This window comes from Etheostoma spectabile, chromosome 12 (genome assembly GCF_008692095.1).
Source record: "Etheostoma spectabile isolate EspeVRDwgs_2016 chromosome 12, UIUC_Espe_1.0, whole genome shotgun sequence".
NCBI classification, from domain to species: domain Eukaryota; kingdom Metazoa; phylum Chordata; class Actinopteri; order Perciformes; family Percidae; genus Etheostoma; species Etheostoma spectabile.
Genome location: NC_045744.1, coordinates 14,388,598 through 14,415,961, shown reverse-complemented (window position 1 = coordinate 14,415,961; position 27,364 = coordinate 14,388,598). Strand labels below are relative to the sequence as shown.

Here is a 27,364-nt window from a genome sequence, read left to right as displayed (position 1 = left end):
CTCCTGCAATATCTCTGGTACAATAAAATTGATCTCTGAGACCACTGGGTAATCTGTGAGGTGACCTGTGGCAACTGGGGAATATTCAATAATTTCCTCCTGGTCCTCAAAGCTAGATTCATCGTTGTGTTCAGACTCAGTAGTAGATGCATCTTCACTTACTTGTGGTTTTGGCTGAGTGGCAATGTAGAAACGCAGCTTGGGTAGTTTGACAGTTTCGTCCTGTTGACTTTATTCTCGACATTTCAACAAAATTCTCGCCACTACACCACTAGTATAGTATGACTTTTTTCAACTTTTTTCAACTTCTATACAATTTTTTTCACCACATTTTTCAACATACTATACTGACTTTTTTACACTTTTGTCGACATACTAAACAATGACTTCAACATACTATACTATGCCTTTTTTGACATACTGTACAAGGACTTTTTTCCACTTTATTTTACATAATACTTGGACTTGTTTTCACTTTTTTTGACATAATATACTTGGACTTTTTTTTACACTGTTATCAACATACTATAGTATGATTCTTTTTGACATACTATGCTTTTGCCTTTTTTGACGTACTATGGTATGACTGTTTTCAACAAACTATGCTTTTACTTTTTTCTAATTTTTTCTGACTTGTTTCCACCTTGTTTTGACATACTATAACTTTTTTCAAACACTATAATATGACTTTTTTCCACTTTTTTTGACATTCTACACTGTGACCTTTTCACCACTTTTTTTGACATTCTATACCATGACCTTTTTCACCACTTTTTTCAATAAACTACATTGACTTTTTCCACTTTTTTCAACATACTATACTATCATTTGATTTTTTAACATACTATATTATGACTTTTTTGACATACTATACTATACTATATTTTTTCCCCACTTTTTTTGACAATTATACTTTTATATGACTTTTTCCAATTTTCTGTACTATACTGTAGTGTATACTGTTTTGTAATACTGTCTTGTGGCTTCTTCCACTTTTTTCAACATATACTAAGCCTTTTTTTACATACTTTACTATTACTTTTTTTAACATACTATATTATGACTTTTTTGACATACTATACTATATCCAGTTTTTTCTATGACTTTTTCCACTTTTGTCAACATAGTAAACAATGACTTTTTGTGACATACTGTGCTATGACATTTTTGACATAATATACTTTTTTTTTTCGCACTTTTTTGACTTAATATACTTAATATACTTTTTTCTACTGTTATTGACATTCTATACAATGACTTTTTTCAACATACTATGCTATGATTTTTTTTCAAATTATGTTGACATACTATGACTTTTCTGACATACTATAGTATGACTATTTTCGACATACTATAACTTTTTTCAAATACTATACCGACTTTTTTCCACTTTTTTTGACACTATAGTATGACTTTTTAAAACTTTTTTTAACATACTATCTGCATTTTTTCCACTTTTTTGATGTACTATTCAATGACTTTTTTCCACTTTTTTGACATACTATACTATGAGTTTTTTGACATACTATACCATCACTTTTTTCCACTTTTTTTGTCATACTGTACTACAACATTTTTCAACATACTATAGTATTACTTTGTATCTTTTTTACTCTATACTTTGTTTTTACATACTACTATGACTTTTTTTACATTACATGCTTTTGACATGCTATACTATGACTTTTTTTGACATTTACTATTGCTTTTTTTGACATGCTATACTATGACTTTTTTCAATTTTTTTCAACAGACAATACTATGACATTTTCCTATGACATTGTTTGTCATACTATAATTTTTTTCAACATCTACTATACCTTTTTCGACATACTTTTTTGAAATACTTTACTATTACTTTTTTTGACATACTATACCATGACTTTTTCGACAAATAATACTGACGTTTTTCCACTTTGACATACTATACTATGACTTTTGTCATACTATAAGTTTGTTTGACATATTACTTTTTTTGACATACTATTGTATGACCTTTTTTCCATTTTTTCGACATTACAGACTTTTTTTGACGTACTATACTATGACTTTTGTCGTACTATAAGTTTTTCAACATACTTACTTTTTTTGACATACTATTGTATGACTTTTTCAATTTTTTCGACATAACTGACTTTTCAACATATTGTCCTATTACTTGTTTCGTCATACTTTACTATTACTTTTTTTGACATACCATTGTATGACTTTTTTTCGACATACTATTCTATAACTTTTTTTGTCATACTATACTAAAACTTTTTTCGACATACTATACTTTGACTTTTTCCACTTTTTTGTCATACTATACTGACTTTTTAAACATACTATACTATTACTTTTTGACATTTACTATTACTTTTTTCGACATGTTATGACTTTTTCCACTTCTTTTTGTCATACTATAATTTTTTTCCCACTTTCTTGACAATTATATAGTAGGACTTTTTCCATTTTTTGTACTATACTGTATTGTATACGGTTTTGTGAAACTGTACTATGGCTTCTTCCATTTTTTTCAACATATACTATGCCTTTTTTGACATACAATACTATGACTTTTTTTCACTTTGACATACTATGACTTTTGTCGTACTATAAGTTTTTTCAACATATTTACTTTTTTTCGACATACTATTGTATGACTTTATGCTATTGTATGACCTTACCAGATGCCCGAACCACCTCAACTGGCTCCTTTCAACGCGAAGGAGCAGCGGCTCTACTCCGAGCTCCTCTCGGATGACTGAGCTTCTCACCCTATCTCTAAGGGAGACGCCAGCCACCCTCCTGGGGAAACCCATTTCGGCCGCTTGTACCCTTGATCTCGTTCTTTCGGTCATGACCCAGCCTTCATGACCATAGGTGAGGGTAGGAACGAAAATTGCCCGGTAGATCAAGAGCTTTGCCTTCTGGCTCAGCTCTCTTTTCGTCACAACGGAGCGATAAACAGAATGTAATACCGCACCGGCTGCTCCGATTCTCCGACCAATCTCACGCTCCATGGTCCCCTCACTCGCTAACAAGACCCCAAGGTACTTAAACTCCTTCAATTGGGGTAAGGACTCACTCCCTACCCGGAGAAAGCACTCCATCGGTTTCCTGCTGAGAACCATGGCCTCAGATTTAGAGGTGCTGATCCTCATCCCAGCCGCTTCACACTCGGCTGCGAACCGATCCAGTGAGTGCTGAAGGTCACAGACCGATGATGCCATCAGGACCACATCATCTGCTAAAAGCAGCAATGAGATCCCGAGCCCACCGAACTGCAACCCCACCCCGCCCTGACTACGCCTCGATATCCTGTCCATATATATTACAAACAGGATTGGTGACAAAGCGCAGCCTTGGCGGAGGCCAACCCTCACCTGGAACGAGTCCGACTTACTGCCGAGAACCCGGACACAGCTCTCGCTTTAGTCATACAGAGATTGGATGGCCCTGAGAAGGGACCCCCTCACCCCATACTCCCGCAGCACCTCCCACAATTTCTCCCGGGGGACCCGGTCATGCGCCTTCTCCAGATCCACAAAACACATGTAGACTGGTTGGGCATACTCCCAGGCCCCCTCCAAGATCCTTGCAAGAGTGAAGATCTGATCCGTTATTCCATGGCCAGGACGGAATCCGCATTGTTCCTCTTCAATCCGAGGTTCGACTATCGGCCGAACCCTCCTTTCCAGCACCTTGGAGTATACTTTACCAGGGAGGCTGAGAAGTGTGATACCCCTGTAATTGGCACACACCCTCTGGTCCCCCTTTTTGAAGAGGGGAACAACCACCCCTGTCTGCCACTCCTTAGGCACCGTTCCAGACTTCCACGCAATGTTGAAGAGGCGTGTCAACCAAGACAGCCCATCCACACCTAGAGCTTTCAGCATTTCTGGACGGATCTCATCAATCCCTGGGGCTTTGCCGCTGTGGAGTTGTTTGACTACCTCAGCGACCTCCACTAGGGAACTTGACGACAATCCCCCATCCTCCTCCAGCTCTGCCTCTACCACAGAGGGCGTGTCAGCTGGATTTAGGAGTTCCTTAAAGTGCTCCTTCCACCGCTCTATTACCTCCCCAGTTCAGGTCAACAACGTCCCATCCTTACTGTAAACAGCTTGGATGATTCCTTGCTTCCCCCTCCTGAGGTGGCAAACGGTTTTCCAGAAGCACCTTGGTGCCGACCGAAAGTCCTTCTCCATGTCTTCTCCAAACTTCTCCCGCACCCGCTGCTTTGCCTCTGTCACAGCAGAGGCTGCAGCCCTTCGGGCCCGTCGGTACCCTGCAACTGCCTCCGGAGTCCTCCGGGATAACATCCCGGAAGGACTCCTTCTTCAGTCGGACGGCTTCCCTGACCACCGGTGTCCACCAGGGTGTTCGTGGGTTACCGCCCCTTGAGGCACCTAAGACCCTAAGTTGACAGCTCTGCCCCTCTCTTCACCTGAGTGTCCAAAATATACGGCCTCAGATCAGATGAAACGATTATAAAATCGATCATTGACCTTTGGCCTAGGGTGCTCTGGTACCACGTACACTTATGAGCATCCCTATGTTCGAACATGGTGTTTGTGATGGACAATCCATGACTAGCACAGAAGTCCAACAGCAGACAACCACTCTGGTTCAGATCAGGGAGGCTGTTCCTCCCAATCACGCCTCTCCAAGTATCTCCATCATTGCCTACGTGTGCGTTAAAGTCCCCCAGCAGAACTATGGAGTCCCCTACTGGAGCCCCATACAGGACTCCATTCAAGGTCTCCAAGAAGGCCGAATACTCCGAACTCTTGTTTGGTGCATACAAGTTTTCCCCCCCCATCACCCGCAGGCGTAGGGAGGGGACCCTCTCGTCCACCGGGGTAAACTCCAACGCAGCGGCACTCAGCCGGGGGCTTGTGAGTATCCCCACACCCGCCCGGCGCTTCACACCATGGGCAACTCCGGAGTAGGACAGAGTCCAACCCCTATCCAGGAGTACGGTTCCAGAACCTGTGCGTAGAGGCGAGCCCCACCAGATCTAACTGGTAGTGCTCCACCTCCCGCACAAGTTCCGGCTCCTTCCCCCACAGAGAGGTGACATTCCACGTCCCCAGAGCCAGCCTCTGCTGCCTGGGTCTGGTCCGTCGAAGCCCCTGACCTTTGCTGCCACCCATGTGACAGCGCACCCGACCCCTTTGGATCCTGCCACAGGTGGTGGGCCCATTTTTTTTCTTTTCATACTATAATTTTTTTCCCACTATCTTGACAATTATATAGTATGACTTTTTCCATTTTTTGTACTATACTGTAGTGTATACGATTTTGTAAAACTGTACTATGGCTTCTTCCATTTTTTTGTACTTTACTATTACTTTTTTTTCAACATACTATACTATGACTTTTTCCACTTTAGTCAACATGCTAAACTGACTTTTTTTTTCAACATATTACCTTTTTTCAACGTACTGTTCTAGGCTTTTTTCGTCATACTATACAATCACTTTTTTCCACATATGACTTTTTCAAACATACTAAAACTTTTTTTGACATACTATGACTTTTTTTTTTTTCCCCTTCTCAATTTGCTATAGTTTGACTTTTTTGACATACCATACTATGACTTTTTTTTCAACATAGAATACCATAACTTTTTTTCAACATAATATACTTGGACTGTTTGACATATTATACTGTTTAAGAGGCAACAATACAAAAACATATTTTAAAAATGTACACAATAGATCAACATTTAAGAGTATCAAACCTTTAATCTCATACATGTATCCAGTTACAAAAAGATATTTCTTAGAGTTTAACACAGGTTCTTTGTTCTGAAAAAAACCTGATTGTATTAAAGTATACTATTCCAGAAAGAGTATGCTGTGATGTGTTTGTCCTTCAACAATCTGAAAGTTTTTTGGTGTAGGAGCAGACAAGAACTAGTCCCCCATCCAGAGTGTGATAATTGCAGTGACCTTCATAATATTAAAATCAAGATCCCACTGGAATACTAAAGGGTTGCTGATACTGTGCCACACCTGATGAACTTAATCCTATAAAAAAGTTATTCTGAATTTGTTTAACTCGCAAAATTAGAAACAACCTTGAGGAGCGAAGAGCCCTAATCTACTTTTCTGTCATTTCAAAGATTCCTCACTGGAAGATTTTTCAAGGAGCTTCACAATCTGGACAGATAAGACATGGATGACTATTCAGGGATTTGTAACCAGAATCTATTGTTGTTACAATTACAGACATCCAGTAATTAATGTTAGACCACAGTATTTGAAAATGGAGGAAATATTTACCCCAAAAACCTCAGTCTTCTATTTGCTGTTACAACAAACCTGTTTTTTGAAAGACAGTTACAGCTATGAATTGCCTGGGCAACAATTAAATGTTTTCATTTACAGTATAGGTTTTGGAATAGTAGTAATTTTTGCAAATTTTTTACCGCTGTTTGATTCCAAACAAATTGAACACACAAATTACTTCACATGTGAGGCATTTGTGCATGTAAGCACAACAATGGAACACCATTCAAATGCAATAATTTGATATGATTTTCATATTACAAAAAACATAATTCTATTATATTCTATATGCATTATCCATATTGTCTTATTTCAAATTTTACAGTGTTTCCGAAGTATTCAGTTATTGAGACAAAATTTCCAGGTGCAGTTTCACAATCTGGGTGTGATTATTATTTCAAACAGCCCCAATGAAAATGGAGTTTCCATGACAAGTGAGCGAATAAAAATGTCTCTTTAGAATTTACTTTATTGTAACATGATGTATATCCTCTTGGTATAAGTTTCTCCTAATGTCAGCAATTGATTTTTAACACATAAAGAAACTGCCATATTATTAGTAGTGTCATTCCCTTTTACTGCAAACAGACACTATCCACAAGTGCATCTTCTTGAGACAGGGAGCTTAATGTGTCTTTCTGCAGTTGAAGATGACGTGGTATAGGTACTTACTGTAAATACACTGTATAAAACATACTCTTAGGTCTGTGTGGATATATGTAGACATCTTTGTATACTTGTGGAAACACAGACAGGTTGGTCTTTGGTTCCGCTCTAAAGTGCTAAAGTTTCTGTGGTGCAGCAGTGTTGAGTCTTTGGGAGCTCAGTGGGAGTTCAGAGGATCAGGGACACCAGTTTTCATCCTCTTTCACATGAGAGAAGTAGAAAGTTTACTTTGCTGTCTGTTTTTTCAATCCACACTTGTCTTTTTGTAAAAACAAAACAAAGAAGAAACCCAAACTGCTCTCTAGCTTTGCCACCTGAGAAGCAGAAACGATACAAATGCGATGAGAGCCACTGTGACGTGTTGCTGGCTGTCTCTGTGCCATCCTGTGCAGTCGTTGTGGTGCAGTAGAGGCCTGTCAATGTCATCCCTTCTGCTGTACTCTGACGGCTGGCTGCTTGCCGAGCACTGCATCAGGGGCATCTGGTAGGAGGTGGCCCGCTTCTCTGGCCGGTCTGGGCTGGAGCCGTCGCTGGGACGCTGGCCGTTGTAGAGTAGGTAGCGGCCGTGGGCGTCCTGCTCCATGCGGAAAAGCTCATACTCTGTGTGGGGGAGACGGATGCCCAATGCCATGCAGCCGTTGGTTAAAGTGACGTCTTGCTCCACCCCGACCTGCCAGGACCCCTGCACTCCACACTCGTTACCATTGAAGACGTTGAGTAGGGAGGTGGTGGCAATGTCCATGGGAATTACTCTCATGTGGTTCACTAGAGGAGGACGACACAAGAAGACTTGTTACATCCTGAACATCCTGTTTTAGATGACCTACAGAATAGTGATGTAGCCTACTGGTGCTACAGACTAAGCTTTCAACCGGATGAGTCAGTGAAACAATATTTTGCTGCTTGTTACATCTTGGAGCCTATCTGTAATTTTGGTATTGTTTCTATTGGTTTTAACTCAACAACATAACTTTCTCGCCCTGTCGGACTTCTTTTTAGTAATTTCACTATGTTATCACAGCAGATAGAATCAATTGCTAAAAATATGGGGGAAAAGCTAGTATGGCTCTGTCTAAGGGTTATGTGTGGGATTGTTGTTGGAGTCTCCACTGGTTGCCTGGCATCCTTAGGGTGACTCCAGGAAATCACTGCACATGCCCTGTCCTCCAAATTGGTGTTTATACACTCAAGAATTTTGTATCTAAAACAAGCAAGATATTACATTTTAACTAGCGCGCTTTAGAGGTGCTGACTCCAGCTACATATTTACTGTACAGACTTATCATGTAACTCAGCAACAAAGTGAACACATCTATTTCCCAAAATGGCAAATCATCAACTTATGTCACGAAAAGTCAAACAGAAATAGTTGCATCAACCATAATAAAAGACAGTTACAGTGCAGAACTTTAATGGAGAGAATGGTTGCCATGATCACCAGAAGAAGTTGAACAAATTTATATACGTGTTAAATATATTATACTATATTTATTGAATTAACCAATAATATATATATTAGTCTGGTTTACACTGTTAAACACTAGACTTGCAGTCTCTGTTGCTATCAATCACACATGGTTTTTATTTTACTTCTATTCTTATTTTAGTTTTATATACCACTGGGGATTTTTTTTAACTGCATTCTTTATCTGTACTTATATAATATATAATATATATTATCTGTACTTATATAAAATGATGCAACAGCCACATTTCCCATCTGGGGATGAATGAAAGCTCATTTTATCTTATACTATAATCCTATATTTGTTTGAGTTGACTTTGTATGGGTTTGGTTACAAAATGCAACCAAACCTGTACATACAGACTCTGGCAAATAGCAAATTCACCAAAGTTGTTTTTAGCCGTAACAGCAGCCGAAACAGCAGCAACAAGCTTACAAAAAAGTGGGAACACAGCCTTAAGTATGTCACACTGATCGTGCGGGTACAAGTATTTACATCCATTGAAAGAAGGTAAAAGGCAGAAAAATGAAGATTTTGTTTTCTAGTCACTTGAAATATAGTCTCTCCTGACAATTGTTGGTATTTAACTATTAAAAGAAAACCATTAGCTGTGAAAGAAAAAAATCAACCAGTTACCTTTGAAGACAAAGTCTGTCCCACCCATGACACGGGTGGAGTGTAGCCCTCTGCTGTAGCGGCCGCGGGCGTAGATGGTGAAGGTGGGGAGTTTGCAGACGGGGTCAGAGTAGTGGTAGTAGTTACCCTCCCAGGTGTGGTTGTTGTCGTGGAAGGTGAAGTGACGAGTGAGGAAGAGGACCTCAGGACGAACTTCGCAGCGTTGGCTCACCCACTGACCGTACAGGCCGACAGTCAGGTCGGCCCGTGGCGGCAGGATGGGGGGGTGGAACTCATCTGAGCGGTAGATGATACGACAGGCGATGCAGCCGTTGTCGTGGTTCTGGGGAAAAAAGAGAAAGGAAAAGTGAGCCTAGTATATTGATATAAAATACATACATTTACAACTAAAAATAAAGTTAAACCTAGAATAACAATTTTAACAATTAAAACACAAATAGGAGTTTAAATTAAAAAAGAAACTCATTTATTTCATCAGCAAATGTATTACTTTGTTAGAAAAGTCTTACATTTACCAGGTTCTGTTACATTTTAACTAAAAACTGTAAGATGTCATTATGAAATTACTGTAAGCAGTAGATCAAACCCATGCCACAAATTGAAATTTGGTATCCAAGATAATTGTATATTGTGCATCGTATAAGATGCCCCCCCACGGCCTTTTTGTACTGCAATTTCTTAGTAAATTGGCCGACAAATACAGTTAATATATAAGCAAAGAGCTCATATCAGCTAAATATAATTGGTTTGGGCTCCAACCGATACAGTAGTGTAAAAGTACGTTTTCACAGGTACAAAAAATGTAACAAATTTAGCGGTAAATTAATTCTGCTCGAGGCTGTTTACAAACTCTTAACTGAACATCATTGTATGTAAATTCATAATTAATTTACTTATGCTTTTTTAATCCATCATTAGAATATTATTCATGAAATCCACTGTTCAGAGGTGCAGGCGGAAAAACTATTTCCTTCAGTCCAACTCTCTTGTGTGTTGGAAGCCAGACAAACATTTTCTCATGGTGATCACATCATTAAACTGTAAAAGACATGTCTGGTAAAGCTTAAGGCATGACAATAGGAAGTCAGTGAAAACGGAGTTAGCTAAACTTTCATGCTATTTACGAACAGTTGTGTGTCCTTTCTTCACTCTCACATATTGACAAAAAAAAAAAAGTGTATAAATGACCGTAGATCATGTTAAAATTAATATCCTGTCTGGTTTCGTGGAGACCGGGAGCAGCATGTGATCATAGTATTTAGAGACAGGACAGCTGTGGGTCTCTGGCTGCAAAAAAGACTTGAGGGTCTAATGGATTCAAAGATGGAAGCCTTCATCATACCGTATTCCACAAAATCTTATCCAAAGACTAAACTCCAGGGAGGCGGTAGAGTTTTTGTTATTTGAGGGTGGTCAAAATGTAATACCTAACCTCCAGCCCAATCACTCTTTTCCCAGACAACATTGTGTCTACATGAGATTTATGGGATAACAAAACAAAAACAAAAGGAACAGGTCCAGCTGAAAGAAGGAGTAATAACAGGAGTATCACTTCATCCTACAGATGAGATAATCCCAGTGCAGCTCCATAACAGCCTCAGAGTAAGAGGTTAATGTGACGATTGGAGGGGAGGCCTCTTGTATGTGATGTATTTTAACTGCATTTTTGCATCGGTGTTTGCGTGTAGGAGTAAGAAATGTATTCATAGCAGGGGGAAAAAAAATAACTAAATACAGTATGTACGTATATTTTAACACATACATATATATATTTATATATGTGGGTACAAGAAAAAGAGCAGACAGTGGGAGAGTTTCTGCTGCAGGTGTGGAAAACATGTTCCAGATCTGCAGGAACCTTAAGCCATAAAAACACAGTCTGTCTGAGCGGGGGGGGGGGGGGGGGGGGGGGAGGAAAGGCCCGACTATGGACCTACATCTTCCTTCTATGGGTACTCATCTCCCACCTATTTCATGGTACACTGCTCATCTAAGGCAATAAATAGTTAAAATGTGTTTTGTGTGTGGGTTTATATTGAAAAACATTTATGTTATATATATATATATATATATATATATATATGTTTCCTAATAAAAAAGGAAACATACAATATATAACATTGTATATGTATTACTAAAACTACCACATAAACTTTTGTGTTGAAACCCTTTTCAAATCATTGTTAGTTTCCTCTACAGGTACCAAATACTTTGATAGATAATGTTGTATTTGCACCTTTACTAAAAAGGAGCAGTAGGCTTCACTATCCTCTTTGATGATCAATTGTAGTCTCTTAATTCTATAAACTAAAACAGATTAAATGATTTCAAATCATTAAACATGTTTAATTAAACATGCCCAGTGGAATTTACACCCTTGAGTGCTGCATTTTGTTATTCAGGGTTGTAGTCAAGCAGTAATTACCACAGCTGACTCAGTGTGACAACCTTAGGCACGCTTTACACAACTCCGTGTTTTTACAATTATTCCCAGGTTGATCATACAAAGTTTTACTGTTGTGACACTGTACTTATCTCAAACATTTAAAAGAATGCTTCAAATACAAATTACGGCTTTTACTGGATGGTTCTTCAACTGAGACATTTTTCACAAACCATGTGAAACTAAACCAAGGCTGAAAGACTACTAACTTCACACAAGAAATACAGATTCAACCAATTTTCTCTACAGCGTTTGTCTAAATATCATATAATAAGAGAGCTAGATAAGACGTTTGATATCACTCCCATGTCTGTAGAATAAAAATCAGGCTACAGCCAGCAGCTCTTAGTTTAGCTTAGCATAAAGACTGGAAACAGGGGGTAACTGCTAACCTGGCTCTCTCCAAAAGGTAACAAAATCAGTCTACCAGCACCTCTAAAGCTTATTAATAAACACGTTATTACTTCTTTGTTTAATCCGTGCAAAAATGGATGTGTAAAATGACCAGGAATTGAGAAAACAGAATAATGTTTTAACCATCTAAATGTTTCAGCTCTAAAAGGGATCGACTAAAGTTGAAACTGACCTCACATCCAATAAAAGAAAGTGATGCCATAACACACTATTCTCAATCTGAGTGGTGAGAGCAAGGACAAGCTGCTCTCAGTAAACTTTTAGAACTTTACATTTGAACAGCAAAATACATTTGTAGGAGTCTGTCTTTTTGTTGTTGTTGCTAGAAGTAAAGCTTTTATATCCTTACTGAAATTGAAGAAAAAAAAATAGAAAATAAGGAAGGATTTACAGTAATTGCCCTTTCTTCATATAATTTACATTTATTCATTCATTTTTCACTACTACATTTGGCAGCCACATTTGTCTGACAAACGTACAAAGGAGGTACAATAAAAGCCACAGTAGATCAAAGGAGAATTAAAACTGAATTGCACTTTGTTTGGCAGCCATGTTTCATTTGGGAATTTTGGGGACATAGTTCAGGGAAAGATGATGATGAAAACATTTTACAAGGAACCTAATACACGTCAGGTTTAAAAACACATCTTGGTTATATTATCGACACTACACCCAGTGGTGGAACGTAACTTCATTTACTCAAGTACTGTACTTGAGTACAAATTTAAAAAAGGTACTCGTACTTTACTTTTATACTAAATATTGTACTTTTTACTGTATTACATTTGTCTGACAGCTTTAGTTACTTTACATATAAGTTTTTGTCCAAGACCAGAGAAAACCATTTATCTCCAGATGTAAAGTAACACAGTATTTTGATGTTGTGATAATGAATGTTTGTGATAATCTGAAGTAGGCCTTTATGGGCTGAGAAAATGATCCTACTTTTTAAGATACATAAAACTTTTTAAAAAAGCCTCGTGGATCATCTGGATTATCATCACAAAGCTGACACCGGGGCTGTTATTCTGACACCAAGGCAAGTTGACTTTTTAAGAGATACGTGGTTCTCACAGGACAGTGACACTACAAACTATAAAAAATATGATCTTATAGAAAATAATGCATTGCTGTAGATTAAACTACCCAACAGTGTAAATATAAAGGAGTTTAAACGGGAGTATAATGAAACATACACACCAATGCAGCAGTAATATTAATCCAGAAACATCATATAGTAAACACTGACTGGGTACATTTTACTGCACAAATACATTTAAGACTTTAAGTACATTTTACTGACAATTCATGCTTTTACATAAGAAAGGTTTTGAATGCAAGACTTTTACTTGGAGTATTTTCATAATGTAGTATTAGTACTTTTACTTAAGTAACTTTCACTACAGACTACACCCATGTGTTTCTATGTTGGCATCCTTAGAGCCAGACCAGCATCTCTCCTGTATGACTTCCTCGGAACTCATAAGAGTCTTGGCTTTATTGCACAAGTTTTAAATGTACTTCAAAGATCCCACTTTCCAGGCTCACAAAGAAATAGCAAAAGACAACAAATCATAAACCAAACTCCGAAGCGAAGCGCTTTACCAACAATAACAATCTGAAAACACAGAACCATTACTAACAGGCATCATTATTACTCTACTTTGGTGATGCAGCAGTGAGCCAGGCGACAGAAAATGGAGGAAAAAAACTAATTAGAAACAAAAGAAACAAATGTCTGCTGCCTTGCTCTTGCATCACTACTGAGATCCACATGCTGGCACCAGCATTTGCTGTTCTGGAATGGGACCAGCTCTGGGCTATACCACTTAAGATTAATAGTAATAAAAGTCCAGGAAAAGAAACCATTACAACCTCAAGAGATGGTCGGCTTTAGTGCTTTTTGTGTAGGAAGGAGTGAGGCATTTCACCAAAAAAAAAAAAAAGTATAGAATTTAACACCTAATTTACTGTATGTGCACAGTAGAGACCAATGGGGCCCAGAATTGTAGCTATAAAATGAGTCACGATGTTCAAAAAATGCTTATAATCCAGGATTGTATTCTAGAAGCAAATTATCAAATGGTTCACCCATATTACAAAACATTATATTATCTCACTTACCTAAGGATCTAGCCAAGCAGATCATTTTGGATCTATGTGCTGAGGTTGTGATAAAACTGCTTTTGGAAATTTACAAAACCCACACCATGGAGCTGAAATTCTTTTTAATTTTGGTTGCTTATATACACTAATTTAAAGCTCATGCTAGCAAACAGTTGCCTCTATACAGTTTTAGCAGACATGAAACAATATACTATTAATTTGCAATGTTGTTTGTAGCCACTTAATGAATTTAAAGTGGAACTTCACCGATTTTACAAAGCCAAGTCTGTTTACAAGTCTTGGGGAGTTCTACTAACCTGGTTAACACCAGACCCTTCTCAGTTGTAACAGAGTTGGTCTGGGCAAGCTTCATTTTACAGCCCATTCCCAAAGGGGCGTCACTGGGCGCAATTGGATAGTCTTTGGTGGCCATCATGTTGGATGTAAACGAAAAGCTGCTCGCTGTCGCTGTGCTATTGTCATCGTGTAAAGCCGGCTTCAAGAAAAACTGGAAATGGGCTTGAATGGGCTCTTGGCCAGACTGACTTGCAGAGCCAATCTCAAATATGCCGAAATTTGTCAGGGCTTTCCAGGCAAGAGTTCTACTGCATATGTGGAAATACATTGTACAAAGCCTTTTCACCAATACGCACACCCTCCTAATTAGCGGGTTTTCACTCCACCAACTCCTGAGGAAAATATCTGTCTCTGTAGCTGCTAAATGCTCCACTATATTCAACAGATAGTCTCTGACTTTTTGTCTGTCTGCCGTTTGTGGCAAGGCACCTAACGTACAGCAGGTTGGTCCTAACTTTATGATGAGGTTGATAAGAGCACTGAGAGTGAATTAAAACAGTAAAGTTGCCGGTTGTAAAAAACATAACAATAAGCTGATTACATTGAACATAGAAATTTAACCACTAAAATAAGGATTACAACAGCATAATGCCATTAGAAACAATGTCCCAGTTACTCCAAAGAACACAGAAAAGTTAATATTGGAACAACATCCTGCAGAGGACCACCATCTCTATGAATTCTTAACCGTGTTCTGCGGATTATGTACAGTAACCACAGACACTGTTTCTTAAAAGAGATATTGCTGTTGAATTATGTAAATGTAATGTTTCAATGCTGTAAGCACAATATTCAGAACTCCATTCACTTCCATTATATTTGGGTGCCAGCAGAAAAACTGATCTCTCAAAGTCCCGGCAAGTAAAATCAAAATTATCTGCATGGTTAGATACTGCTACAGGTAAGTGAGGAATATGTTTATCTGCAATTTTGGTGAGCTGACCCATTGAGGCAATGCTGTAATTATGTTTGACTCTTTGGAAGTGCACCTGAAAGTGAATCCAAGCTTGCCCAATACCCCGCCTTCCTTCTTATTCACAAAAAATGAGTAGAAAAAGAGCACATGTAACACTTTCATTTGAGCCTCAGGCATGCATGAAATCAGACCGGGTATGTGCTTGCTGGAATAACTCATATGGCCGCATGATTCCAAATTCTAGGAATACCACATGTTGATCGCACCCAGAGATAGGCCAGGTTTTATATTGCGCCTCAGCAGTCTGGAGGGGCTTAAGGAGAGCCGCTCTGGTCATTACAGCACGACAGGGGAGCTCTTCTGATCAGAGATCCTCACTCCACACACTGTTTACATTCTGATCAGCAACACCAAGCCCCATCATCCCCGTACAAATGGACGTTTGTTTAGACAGCCGCCCCGAACAGGATTTCATTGTAATCTCTGTGGAGGGTGACAGTGAAAACATAACTCTAGGGTTTCACCCAGTGGGGAACTGTTGTTCAGCAGTGTAAATAGAGAAATTACATCCGAGCACAGCAGAGGAAAGAAAGGGCTCTTTCTTGAGGATAGATTCTGGAGATGAAGTCAGTAAGAACATAGTTTCTGGTTTCTACCAGTGCAAATGTTTAGTGTGAAAGGGCAAGATTTTTGACATCCACACTGATCCTAAATCAGATTTGTCTTAGAGGGTGGTTTGTTGATGCAGACGAAGGAGTTTAATGCCACGTAACTCAGATTGTATGTTAAGTTGTCAATCACAACAAAAATTACAACTTGACTGTCCTGCTTCTACACTTGTTCAACACACACACACACACACACACACACACACACACACACACACACACACACACACACACACACACACACACACACACACACACACACACACACACACACACACACACACACACACACACACACACACCACACACACACACACACACACACACACACACACACACACACACTATATATATATATATGAAACCCGGGTAAAATACAATATGAAAGTGTACTACTTTTTGTTTATAAGTTACAAGAGCGGTGGATATATGTATATTTTTATTTATTAACTTATTTATAAGAAGTAGTAAACTTTCATATTGTATTATACCCAGGTTTCTTTACAGCATTGCGTAGGCTATGCTTAACATAAACCCTTGTAAAAGAACACTGTTCTAAAGGTCAGTTCGTGCTCTAGCTGGTGTGTGTGGTCTTTGCGGTGTGGAGGGTCGACACAGTGGGAGTTGAGTTCGGCAGAGGTTCTCCACAGAGCTGCATGCTCAGGACAGAAAACAAAACTCTACCTCAAGCTTGGACGTGCATTACGACAAAGACAAAACGCAGCAGAAAGGAAAAGTTCTCATCCTGGTTGCAGTACTAGTGGTTACTGGTAAGTCTGCAGTGGCACAATTCAGTTTTTTTCTTGTTTTCTACTTTGTCACCTCAAGACTCCTTACAATTATGTTGTGATCCCTTGACAGGGAACTAGTAATTTACAGAATTTTAGCAAGTCTAGACAAACCAATATTTTTGTTCTACGAAGACTCCTCAGCCACATTTCCACCTCATCCCTCTAAACCCTAATTGGGATATGATCATTTGGGACATACCTTGGCGTTTTGCAGGGCGGTTTGGTAGCTGGACGGCTTGTAATACAGCCTCTGGGAAGGCTCCGTGTGAATGTCTCCTAAAAACAGCTCCTCAACCAGGTGATCCAGGTTGTGATGCAGGTACTGCTTCTCCACCCTCAGCAGCTGCAGCTCATGCATGGCAAAGTTAAGCTCCCTGGAGCAGTCGTAGCCGCCCTCCTCGTTCCACAGCGAGTAGATCACTCCAGGTTCCCAGGGGCCCTTAACGGCCCCTCTGCAGCTGCGGTTGAGCCTCTGGCTGAGCTCTTTGGCCACAGTGGCTGTGTGACAAACCATTTGGACCCGTTGGAGGTGGTACTCTGCCTCTGTACCGCCGCGAATGATCCAGGAGGCCTGACGTAGGCGCAGGCGACCCCGGATCACCAGAGTGTAGGTGGGTTTGGTGCAGTGGTTGTCCTCGTAGTAGAACTGGTGAGCCTCAAAGCTGTTGTTGGAGTAGAAACTGTAGGAGCGTGTCAGAAACTCCGGGCCAGGTCTCACCTCACAGCTGTAACAGAAAACAGAGGTTCCAGATAAACACCATGCAAAGCCACGTGCAGAAAAGGTTTAAGTAAATACCAAGAAGTTTTAAGTTGGTTCAGAGCCAAGTGTTTTAGTGTGCAGCAAGCGCTTTCTTTGTTTCTTTTGCGGTGCCTGCCTTTACACTATATATTTTAGACAAGCTGCTGTTTAAAGGGTCTTCAAACTTTATCACAAGTGCATTTTCTTCCACAACATGTATTTGTACTACTCTCATATGTAAGATACGGTTTAAATTTAAAATAAGGTCTACAAGTTTTTATTTGGCATTATATTAGGAACTTAAATATGGTGCAGAGAACATGTATTGTTTGAGGGACATATAACGTTATCTTGTTTACCATGTTTTTGTTTCTACCTTCTCAGCAGCCATGGGTTATAGTTCAGTCCATAATATTAACGTTAGCTAGATCAATTTGCAGAGACTTGAAATGTTAAGGTCACTGCAAGCCGTTACTGTAAACTTTTAATCCACTTTTTTGGAGTCTCAAAGTTCAGTTTGTGTGGTAATGCAGATGCCAGCAGGGAATTAACTGGAAAATGTAGTCCTTGTTGTGTTAAGTTGTGTAGCCCTGAGGCCTGAGTTATGCTAGCATAAAAAGCACATGTTGGTATGACGTTAACATGCTAACATTAACCTACTAACATAAATAATATCTGGTCATTTCAGTATGCATAGTCATTCATATTCTTCATTAAAATAACCACCAAATTGATTAATATATTCTATTCACATTCATTTACTGGTTGTGTTACTTCAATTGAAAAGATGTTTGGTGCATGAAGTCCCATCGGTACCTGCTGGTCCGGGGTCCAAACTACCAAACTGAGAGCTTCAATGGGCTTTATAGTAGGGGAACTCAGACTGTACCATTAAGTAGAGTACAGAGGGGTGTTTTCGTGGTTTTAGGTTATAGTTTTTAAGTACCCTAAACAATCTAGACTTTTTATATTTTTGTGTTAGGACATTCAGAATAATGATTTAGAAATAGTTGTTTTTACATAGAAATGTTTGTCTTAATTGATTATGGACTAACTTTGCTGGAAGGAGGAGCTTCCTGAAGGGGAGTTCATTGTTGAGTTCAGTTCAGTTGCACGCCTGCTTGAAGCTTGCTTCTCTGACAACCGTGGGCGTAACCTTACTTTTCTTTTGGTGACTTATGGATCTCTTTATATTCTTCAGAAAAAGTTTGTGTTTTTTTTTTTTTTTAATTTAGTTTTCACAACCTCACCAAAACCAACCTGAACTGCTTGTTGGAGTTATGAAAATATAGGTCAGGGGAAGATTCTCCTTCCATCACTGCCAAGCCTTACACTCAGAAATTCAGGGTTTATGATTTAGCGGATGCCAAGCATTTCTTTTACAAACTAATGATTTTTAGGATAGGATGATGTGAATTTGATCATTAAAAAAAACAAAAAACAAAAAACCTGTGTACAGCAGATGACAATGAAATGCGACAAATGCACTAACAAAGGATTTTGGTGCTCACAGAAATAGTATAAACCTATGACAAAAAAAGTAAAACAGACTGACAGGACAAAAAAACCTTGCAAGTTTATTTTCTTACTGTACGGGCATGAAGTAACTAATCGCTACTTGAAAAATAAGAAACCAATCTTTAAAATAAAGATTTTCAGAAAAAAAAGCAGTCATGTTTTAATGCCATTGTTTAAACCTATTGGGATAGTTGCATTGTATGTGAAAACATAAGACCATACGTCTAGTTGTTTACCTTGTGGACACCCAGTGACCCTCTACGTTGGGAGGCATCTGTACAGCGATTCGGGCGCCATTGTGAAGGTGCTTCAACATGTGTTGACATTGGGAGTCTTTGACTGACCGGCCAAAGGTTTTCTCCAGAGAGAGACGACTGGATCGACCATCTGAGTAGTGAAGAGATGAACCACCTTCAGCCCAGCCTGCAGGAACAATAAGGACACCAGAAACCCAGGTGAGAGTTACCTTTATTTATTTACTTCCCATCTTTTTGGCATGATTGTGTGGAGGAAAAAAAGAAGAGTGCCATTTAGCACAAAGTTTGACAGACATTTGCCTTGTTGAGGATATTGTTGGATAAACCACTAAAGAATGAGTTTATTGGCAGACATTCTTTCTTTCAGATCTTTGCATCCTAATAAATGACAACTGCTTTTAAGACAACTCATAAAGTGAACTACACTTAAATCAAACTAACAAGACGTCTTTTTCTATTTGAAGTTTCTCTCTCATGTTTTCACTCTGCTTATTCAATCAGCCGGGCTTTTTTGAAGTGTTTAGAGGCTTTTATGTAGTCATTTTAACTCATGTCATCACACAGAGATTACAGGGCTTTATCAGCTGCAACACCTGGTATGAGTGCAGTCTTATGGGTTAATATTAGCTGAAAACGTAAGGAAAAAGCAATGTGGCTTTCTGCTACCACAGCCGACTTGAACAAACTAAAACAGACTCTGAAATCCAGCTACAAACAAAAAGTTATGTGTATATGCCTCGATGCAGAAGGTCAAGGGTTTGAGTCCAACCTGTGACAATTTCATATCTAGCATAAAAACTGAAATGCCCCAAAAAATCTTCAAAAGAAAAAAGAAATAGACAAATGCAGCCCTGAGATGTAAACCCACCCCGTCCGCATACCCTCGATGCGCCACATGAAAAAGCAATACTTTTAACAATGGGCTGAGCTTAAGAGGATAAAATATCGGAAATTAAAACATTTTCAAAGCCTGAAGCCAAAGAAGAGCCTTGAAGCTCACAGTCCAGCAAGGATTGAGTCCATATAATACTCAACTCTCACCAAAATCTACCTTGAAACATGAAGACTTGCTTTTTGATTCTTTCTATTTGGACCCAACTCACATGGCAATATCATTTAATGCCATGGAATGCAGCTGTGGTTGCCTCTCTGTTTTTAATTTGAAACTAGTAACACTAAGGGAGACAGAAAAAAACTGATTAAACAAAGCAAAAAGCTCCATGAAGAACAAAGCTCCATCCAGTTGTTTTACACCCAGCGAGGCAGCTCTTATGTGTGTTAGCCCAGGCATGTGTGTAAATCACCATATCACAGCGCTGCTCAGTGGAAACACTGGACAGTGGGGAGACTTGATCTCCAGACTCAGCTGGTGGCATTACTAATGCTGCTGGCTAAAGCGGTGTTAAAAATAATCTAAGAAAAGGCTTTACAGTTTACTCTGTGTGTGTGTGTGTGTGTGTGTGTTTATTTATGCGTGAAGCCTTTTTTCGGGGCAAAAAAAGCCCATTCCAGTTTGTTTTTACAATGAGAAGAGCAGAAGCTACCAGTGTGTAAATTTAAAAGGGAGCCTAGTGAGATGTGTAACGCAAACACACTTTTACTTCACTGAAGTTTCCGTACCTCAGGTGAATTTCAAGCAATTAAAAAAAATGTGCCATCAAAATACAGCTTGTATGCATGCATTAGATACAGAAAACAACTGTATTTATTCCCCAAGGCAACGTATAAAGAGTATTGTTAAAAATACTAACAAAACACACAACAAGAACTGGACGATGAACATATTAATTTAATTATTTTTTCTAACATCAAAATAGTGCATCAATTAATGAACCAGAACATCAAAAGAAAATTAAGTAAACATACCAGCTTATTCAATACTCAGCTTCTCAAATGTGGATATACGGAAAACACAGGAAGCAAATAAACCCTCTGAGGTTCGGTTGCAGCTTTCTAGGGATTCTGGGTAATGTATGCCCTTGTCAACAGATAGTATACTGAATATCTATTCAATTGTCCTTCCCAGCTTCCAAACAAATTCCTTACTCCTCACTTCAAAAGACGTAATTTTTAAAAAGGAACGCTCATCATCGATCATGTTATTTTGCTGTTTTTGATAACGGATGGGGGAAAAGGTTTCTGTATCTGATGTTAAGCGGTTTGATTTGATGTGAAAACAGACCTGACCCAGAGTAAGCTGCATCAGACTTGTTTAGCATCAAGTCATGGCTTTCTGAGAATATCATATAATGTAATAATGTAACACAAGCTTTATTAGAGTAAATAAAGCTTTGCAGGAGCCAGAAAATATAGCGTGGCTTAGATCTGAGCTAAAAGATTACTTGGCAATCAATTGGTCCTCAGTGTTGTCTTTAGGGGTGGCACTGGAGGTCTTAATAGGCAGTGACCAGGGGGCACATTATACCAATGCTTCATTCTGTAAGAGAAATAGTCATAAATCACCTTTAGAATTAGAAAGCAAAATCAAACATGCTGAAACAGAGATTAAAAGAAGAATGGCACAGCATGACCTGAGAAACCTGTCTCAATTAAAATCCCCAAATTCTATCTCACAAAGTTGAATTCAATTTATTCAGGGCCAGACAACATTTTGACTCAGGAGACAAAGCAGGAAACAACTTGTAAGATACATCAAACAAAGGGAATCAGCTTCCACAATTTCTGTAGAAAGAGGGGGGGTTGTGGCCTTGACCAACTGCCACTTTGCTTGTTTGAAAGCCATGATGTCTCTCTCTCATGGGTGGGCCAAATTCTCTGGGCGGGCAAAGCAGAGAAAGGAGAGGTAACCTTGCCCCTTATGACCTCATAAAAAGCATGATTCCAGATCGGCCCATCTGAGCTTTCCCTTTCCCAAAGGCAGAGCAGGACACCCAGGGCTCGGATTACACCTATCACCATTTCTAGCCACAGGGGGGTTATGGGCAGGCTGGGGGAACGCATATTAATGTTTAAAAAAATTCTTTAAGTAGTAAAAGGCTCTCTCTGTACTCAACTGGAGTATTATTTTGTTCTCCTACTTACACTTTTACCTCAGTACATATTTTTGATGAGTTTTATACTTTTAATCTGATACATGTTTTATGTGGGCTCAGGGCCGCACACACACTAACTCACACGGTGGATGCAGGAAAAACCGGAGATTAGACATACAGGATTACCTAAACTGAGGACAGCTAGACTCAATATTGTAAGTGCAATGATAAGTTAAAGTCCAATAAGTACTTTCTCAAACCATATGAAGTTTATATGGGGCGTAGCTTGTCAGATAATATAAGGCACCTTATTAATATTGTATGGTCTGTAGCTGATGAGCAATCGTCAATAGCTATTTCCTTTAAGGCCAAAAAGGAGTTTGATGTGGTTGAATGGGACTATATGTTCAAAATTTTGGAAATATGAGTTTAGCAGCATTTGTTACCCGAGAGGCTGCGTTGCTAACTTTTCAAACAGCTGATTGAAGCTATGCAAATAGATCAATCCCAGCTGATTCCCATCTATGAAACACACTCAGCTGTTGAGGTTGTTTCAATCGCACGAACATCTGTTTTTATTCTTTATATGTTACTGTGGGTGTTGTACTTTAATGTTGTATGTTTTGTTAAAAAATGACAAATAGTTCAATCACAAAAAATAGGTTATGTGTAGCCTATGTTTAAATCCCTTTTTAGGGGGAAGCGTCATACAACTTCTACACATTTAATGAGAATTGAATGTGTGAGTTTCTTCCAATGGCTTTCTTTAAAAAAAAATTAAAAAATCCACACATTTAAGACAATAATCAGATCGACTCGACTCAAACCCTCTCCGGTCCCTCGCTGCAGTTGCTTTCCTAAACTGCTGCTCTCTATCAAAATCAAAGTGCCCACAAAACTCTCAGAACCCCAAACCACAGAAAACATTTCCAGTTGGCCTGATCCCACCAGTGAGGTAACAGCACTGGGACCCCTGACAAGTAGAGAGACTCACCATCGTTTATGGGAACAGAAACATCCAGAAGTGCCGGAGCAGAGACCAAAGAATGGACTGTTCTTTGTGTCATCTTAGCATTTGGCAGTGACCATGTACGACTTAAAGGGGGTGGTGAAACTAACATTTTAAAGAAGGGACTAACTTGAGTAGGGATCACTGGATTTCAGAGGGAATATATATTATATATATATATATATATATATATATATATATATATATATATATATATATATATATATATATAAATGAAGTAACAAAATGTAGTTTTTGATGGCTAATAAGAGTCTACAGCCATGCTCACAGTTCAGTAAGAATGTAGCTCAAAGGAGCTTTGAGCTAAATGCTAACATCAGCATGCTAACATGCAACAGATATGAGTGTGACTCTGCTTTTAAAGAGACCGGAAAAATGTCAGACAAGCCGGTGTTGTAGTATTCAAGTCCAGCTCTAGTCCCAGTTTTTAAGTTTTACATTTGTACACCGATGAATAAGAGGATAAAAAAAACAAAGAAAACAACAACAACAACAACCACCACCACCACCTTTGGACAAGAATAAGCATAACAGTCTACAGCCATGCTAGAAGATATGTGGGGCTGTAGCATAATGTATTATTATTATTATTATTATTATTATTATTGGTAGTTTTTAAGGTGTTTTGTATTTGACAAATTTGCAATTTTAATCTGATGATGCCAGCTCATTAAGTAAATAGATCACCAATGTTATTACATTTCATCCTGTGGGGGACATAAATGTCTGAATAACATTTCATGGCAGTTAAGACATTTCACTAAAAGTTGAAATTGTCAACCTCATGGTGGCACTAGGGGGAAGGTCAGGGGATCCCCAAAGTCATTAGGATTCACCCTCTGTGGACCATAAATGTCTGGACAAAATTTCAATCCATCCAATAATTGTTGAAATATTTCAGTCTGGACCAAAGTGGTGGACCAACAGTCCACACTGGCAATCAATCTGGCAAACATCTTGACTTTCAGAAACTGAAAATAATTATTGTTTAAGCTTCATGACACAATTAATGTGTAGTAAATATCTATGCATCTGTGTATCTATGCATGCCTAACACATGATCTATGTTAGTCATGCATTGTGTGTGTGTACCGGGTCCATTAAGTATTATTTCAAAGTCCATTCAGTTATCTTTCATTTATTTTCTGTGGCAACTGAGCTTTCTGTTTCCATGGTCAAGAACATGGACAAATAAAGTCCTTAAAGTCCATTAAGTCCTAAATTCCATGACACAGTCCATCTTTTAAGGAAGAACATGTCATATTAAAAGTTCTCAAGCAGCTACTAAATGGACTGAGGTGAAATTGTTTTGTCATGGTTCCATTCTTCACTATTATTGTTTTCTTGCAGGAATGAAGAACATTCTCCCACTGTTGTGTTGCCATTGTCAAAAAAGAATTGGCCTTTTTCCTCCACCACTGAATTACCACTAAAACAAAAGTGGGACATGTTGGGCTGCATGACAATTAGCATCTTTGTATCCCCTCCATCTGTCTTTCATCCATCTTTCCCTGTTGGTTTATTTGAACTTGTGACCCCCGTTTCTTTCTGTCTGTTGCTGCAGTTTGTCTCCATTTGTCAAACTTGTGCTGACATGATTTCCGAGAATGGTTCCCTTGATATAAAATTATTTTGCTTATTTTTTGACTGAAGCTTCTGTAATTACAGCACTTACTACTTGGATTTCTGTTGTGAGTTGTCCCATGTTGCTTTGAAAACTCCCACATCACAAAGTGGATCGCTGGACAACTAAAACATGGTAGTAAATAGCATTCAGCCAAAACTGTAGCAGTGTTTGTAACAGAGTCCGACTGACATCAGCAGGCTATTATCAGCCAATATCGTCTTAACATATCAACTACCTTTACCACAATGTTGGAGTTTATTATATTTTATAAACCCTTTTTCATCTTACTAGCACAATCCTTTAAAAAATCCATTCATGTATTATATTTTGTGTGTTAGCTATAACCATGCAACATATATACATATAACATATCTACTTTATAGTGTGTGTGCAAACAAACTCAGCACATACATTTTATGTATTTTCAACAGTTGCTCCTTCAAATCACCAAACATTTTAGTGTGTATTTCTAAATGGTTTTGTTAGGTGTTGCTGATTTATAATTTTCAGACTTCCTTTTTTATTATCAATATCAGTTTCAGCCTTATATCAGTCGAGTTGAAGTTTGTACTTGTGATTAAAACCGTAAATGGCTTATTTTATTTATTAAGTGTTTTTTTCTATTATTGCTGTTACAGTTTGCCATTTTGTCTGGTTCCTGCACTGACAATCACCATTATTTGAAAGAGACTCACACATATCTTCACTTTTTCTCAATTCAACATCAAGATAAACCTAAAAAGTTGTAGAATAAGCAATTACTTGAGTTTAACAGTTCTCTTATATTTTGAAAATTTCTGAATATTTACAGGTGTAATAAAACTTAAGACCCTATTGAGGCACAGCAGAAGTCTCATTAGATTCATAGCAGTCAAAAGGTGAAGTACAGGCAGCTGTTCCATGTTTCTTTGAAATAATTTTTTTAAAATACTCCAAAGTTCTCTCTGAGGTTTTCTCCTGTACATTTACATCACAAGCTAATCTAGTGTGACAGGACATTTTCATTGCCACTACGAAAGGCTGCAGTAACACACCACTTAATTGGACGTTAGATTTACTTAAACACACTTTGTGAGAAGTGGACTCCAAAATATCGTTTTATCTCAACCCATTCATTTGAAGTTGCAGCCAAATGTTGCCTTCCACTGTCACTGCCAGCAGATGGATTGGGTCATCTGCAGTCCCATTATCCTCTGCTGCTCAGACAGGTTTTCATCAGGAATGGATGTTTTAAGTGGCTCTTAACTGTGCCAGTGCTTTCATCTGCCAAGCAGCCCCAGGGAAGCTTTTTATTGCTTTCTAGCCACATGTTCATCACTGTGGCATCAGGGATAACTTATCTAGAAAATATTATTACCATCAGTCCTGTTTGACACCAACACACATCCACGATGGTAAACAGGTGTGCTGAAGTGAAGAAGGGCATGTCAGGTTCCTGTCTGACATAAAAGCTTCAAATACGAAGAAGAAAACTTTAAAATCCAATGGATTTTTTACATTTAAAAAAAAATACATAAGTAATTTCGAAGATCTAATCGCTCTTCATGCAACAGGGCTTCTTTCATAGGCTGTTTATGCAGTTTGTTTTCTATGCACACGTGGAATCAAACATGTTTTTCACTCAAACCTCCCCACTCCACAGTCAATTCATATAAATGTTTCTTACCCAGAAAAGCAACAATCAGCAGTGTAGATGACGGCCCCATTCCGCACTTTGGAGGACTCAAACAAGCGTCACTGGTCACACTGGGGAGTTCGGGTTTTCCTTTACACAGCGTCCTTGTTTAGTCCGACACAAATCCTTGCATTATGTATCCAACACGGGGAGCATACACTTCTGAGATATCCGAGCATCATAAGGTAACACGCCTCCGGATCGCTACAGCGAATAAAACCCCCGCTGTAGCTTACCTGCTGAACAGCACCTAGAAAACGAAGGAAAGTCCCAACTGTACGCCTGGACTCGCTAACGGAATTCAACGCTGTTGTTCACAGTTGACATAAAGCAGCTCGGTTACTATTACGCACGTCCTCCGTCCGTGCGTCCTGGAGGATGTTTGCAGGCCTACTTGTGTTCAAAGACTCGACTCCCCCCCCCACGCCTCTGTAGCAATTTTAGGGGCGTGGAGTGTGTTGGCGTTTTGTCCCGTTAGGTGCACACTGTAAAAAATAGCACATGTACACAAGGTGTGTTGGTCAACTGTTGAACCCGGAGAAGTCTTCAACGTCTTCAAATTAATTCAAATAATTTCAGAGAATTTCTCTTTTAGGCTAACTTATGCAAACTTGCAAAACACCATCAACATCATATGCCAAATCTACATCGTTTTAACATTAAAAAAAGATAAGAAATAAGAGTAAACAAGCAAAATCTCCAAATTTGAAAACTAAATTGAAACAAAATTCCTTTACCCCATGAACATTGTTTTACTGGGTTTTGAAGAAAACAAGATTTT

The 27,364-nt window shown here is 38.8% G+C and overlaps 1 protein-coding gene across 1 annotated transcript; it reads right to left on the bottom strand.

The window, feature by feature from the left end:
* Positions 1–5,711: 5,711 nt before the first annotated feature.
* LOC116699507 (protein APCDD1) lies at positions 5,712–26,991 on the bottom strand. Its single transcript, XM_032532132.1, has 5 exons — positions 26,575–26,991; positions 19,238–19,424; positions 16,944–17,469; positions 9,050–9,371; positions 5,712–7,712 (listed from the first exon to the last, which is right to left on the bottom strand). Exons 1-5 carry the CDS (start codon positions 26,612–26,614, stop codon positions 7,249–7,251), a joined length of 1,539 nt encoding a protein of 512 aa, XP_032388023.1. The 5' UTR covers positions 26,615–26,991; the 3' UTR covers positions 5,712–7,248.
* Between the last annotated feature and the right edge of the window lie 373 nt (positions 26,992–27,364).

What these genes read in the sequence shown, in the direction of transcription:
- LOC116699507 (XM_032532132.1), bottom strand. Translation starts at nt 26,614, where the DNA reads ATGGGGCCGTCATCTACACTGCTGATTGTTGCTTTTCTGG. An exon ending in CCGCCCTGCAAAACGCCAAG is followed by an intron (nt 9,372 to 16,943) that starts GTATGTCCCAAA and finishes TTTTTTCCCCAG; the next exon opens with AACCACGACAACGGCTGCAT. An exon ending in GACAGACTTTGTCTTCAAAG is followed by an intron (nt 7,713 to 9,049) that starts GTAACTGGTTGA and finishes GTCCTCCTCTAG; the next exon opens with TGAACCACATGAGAGTAATT.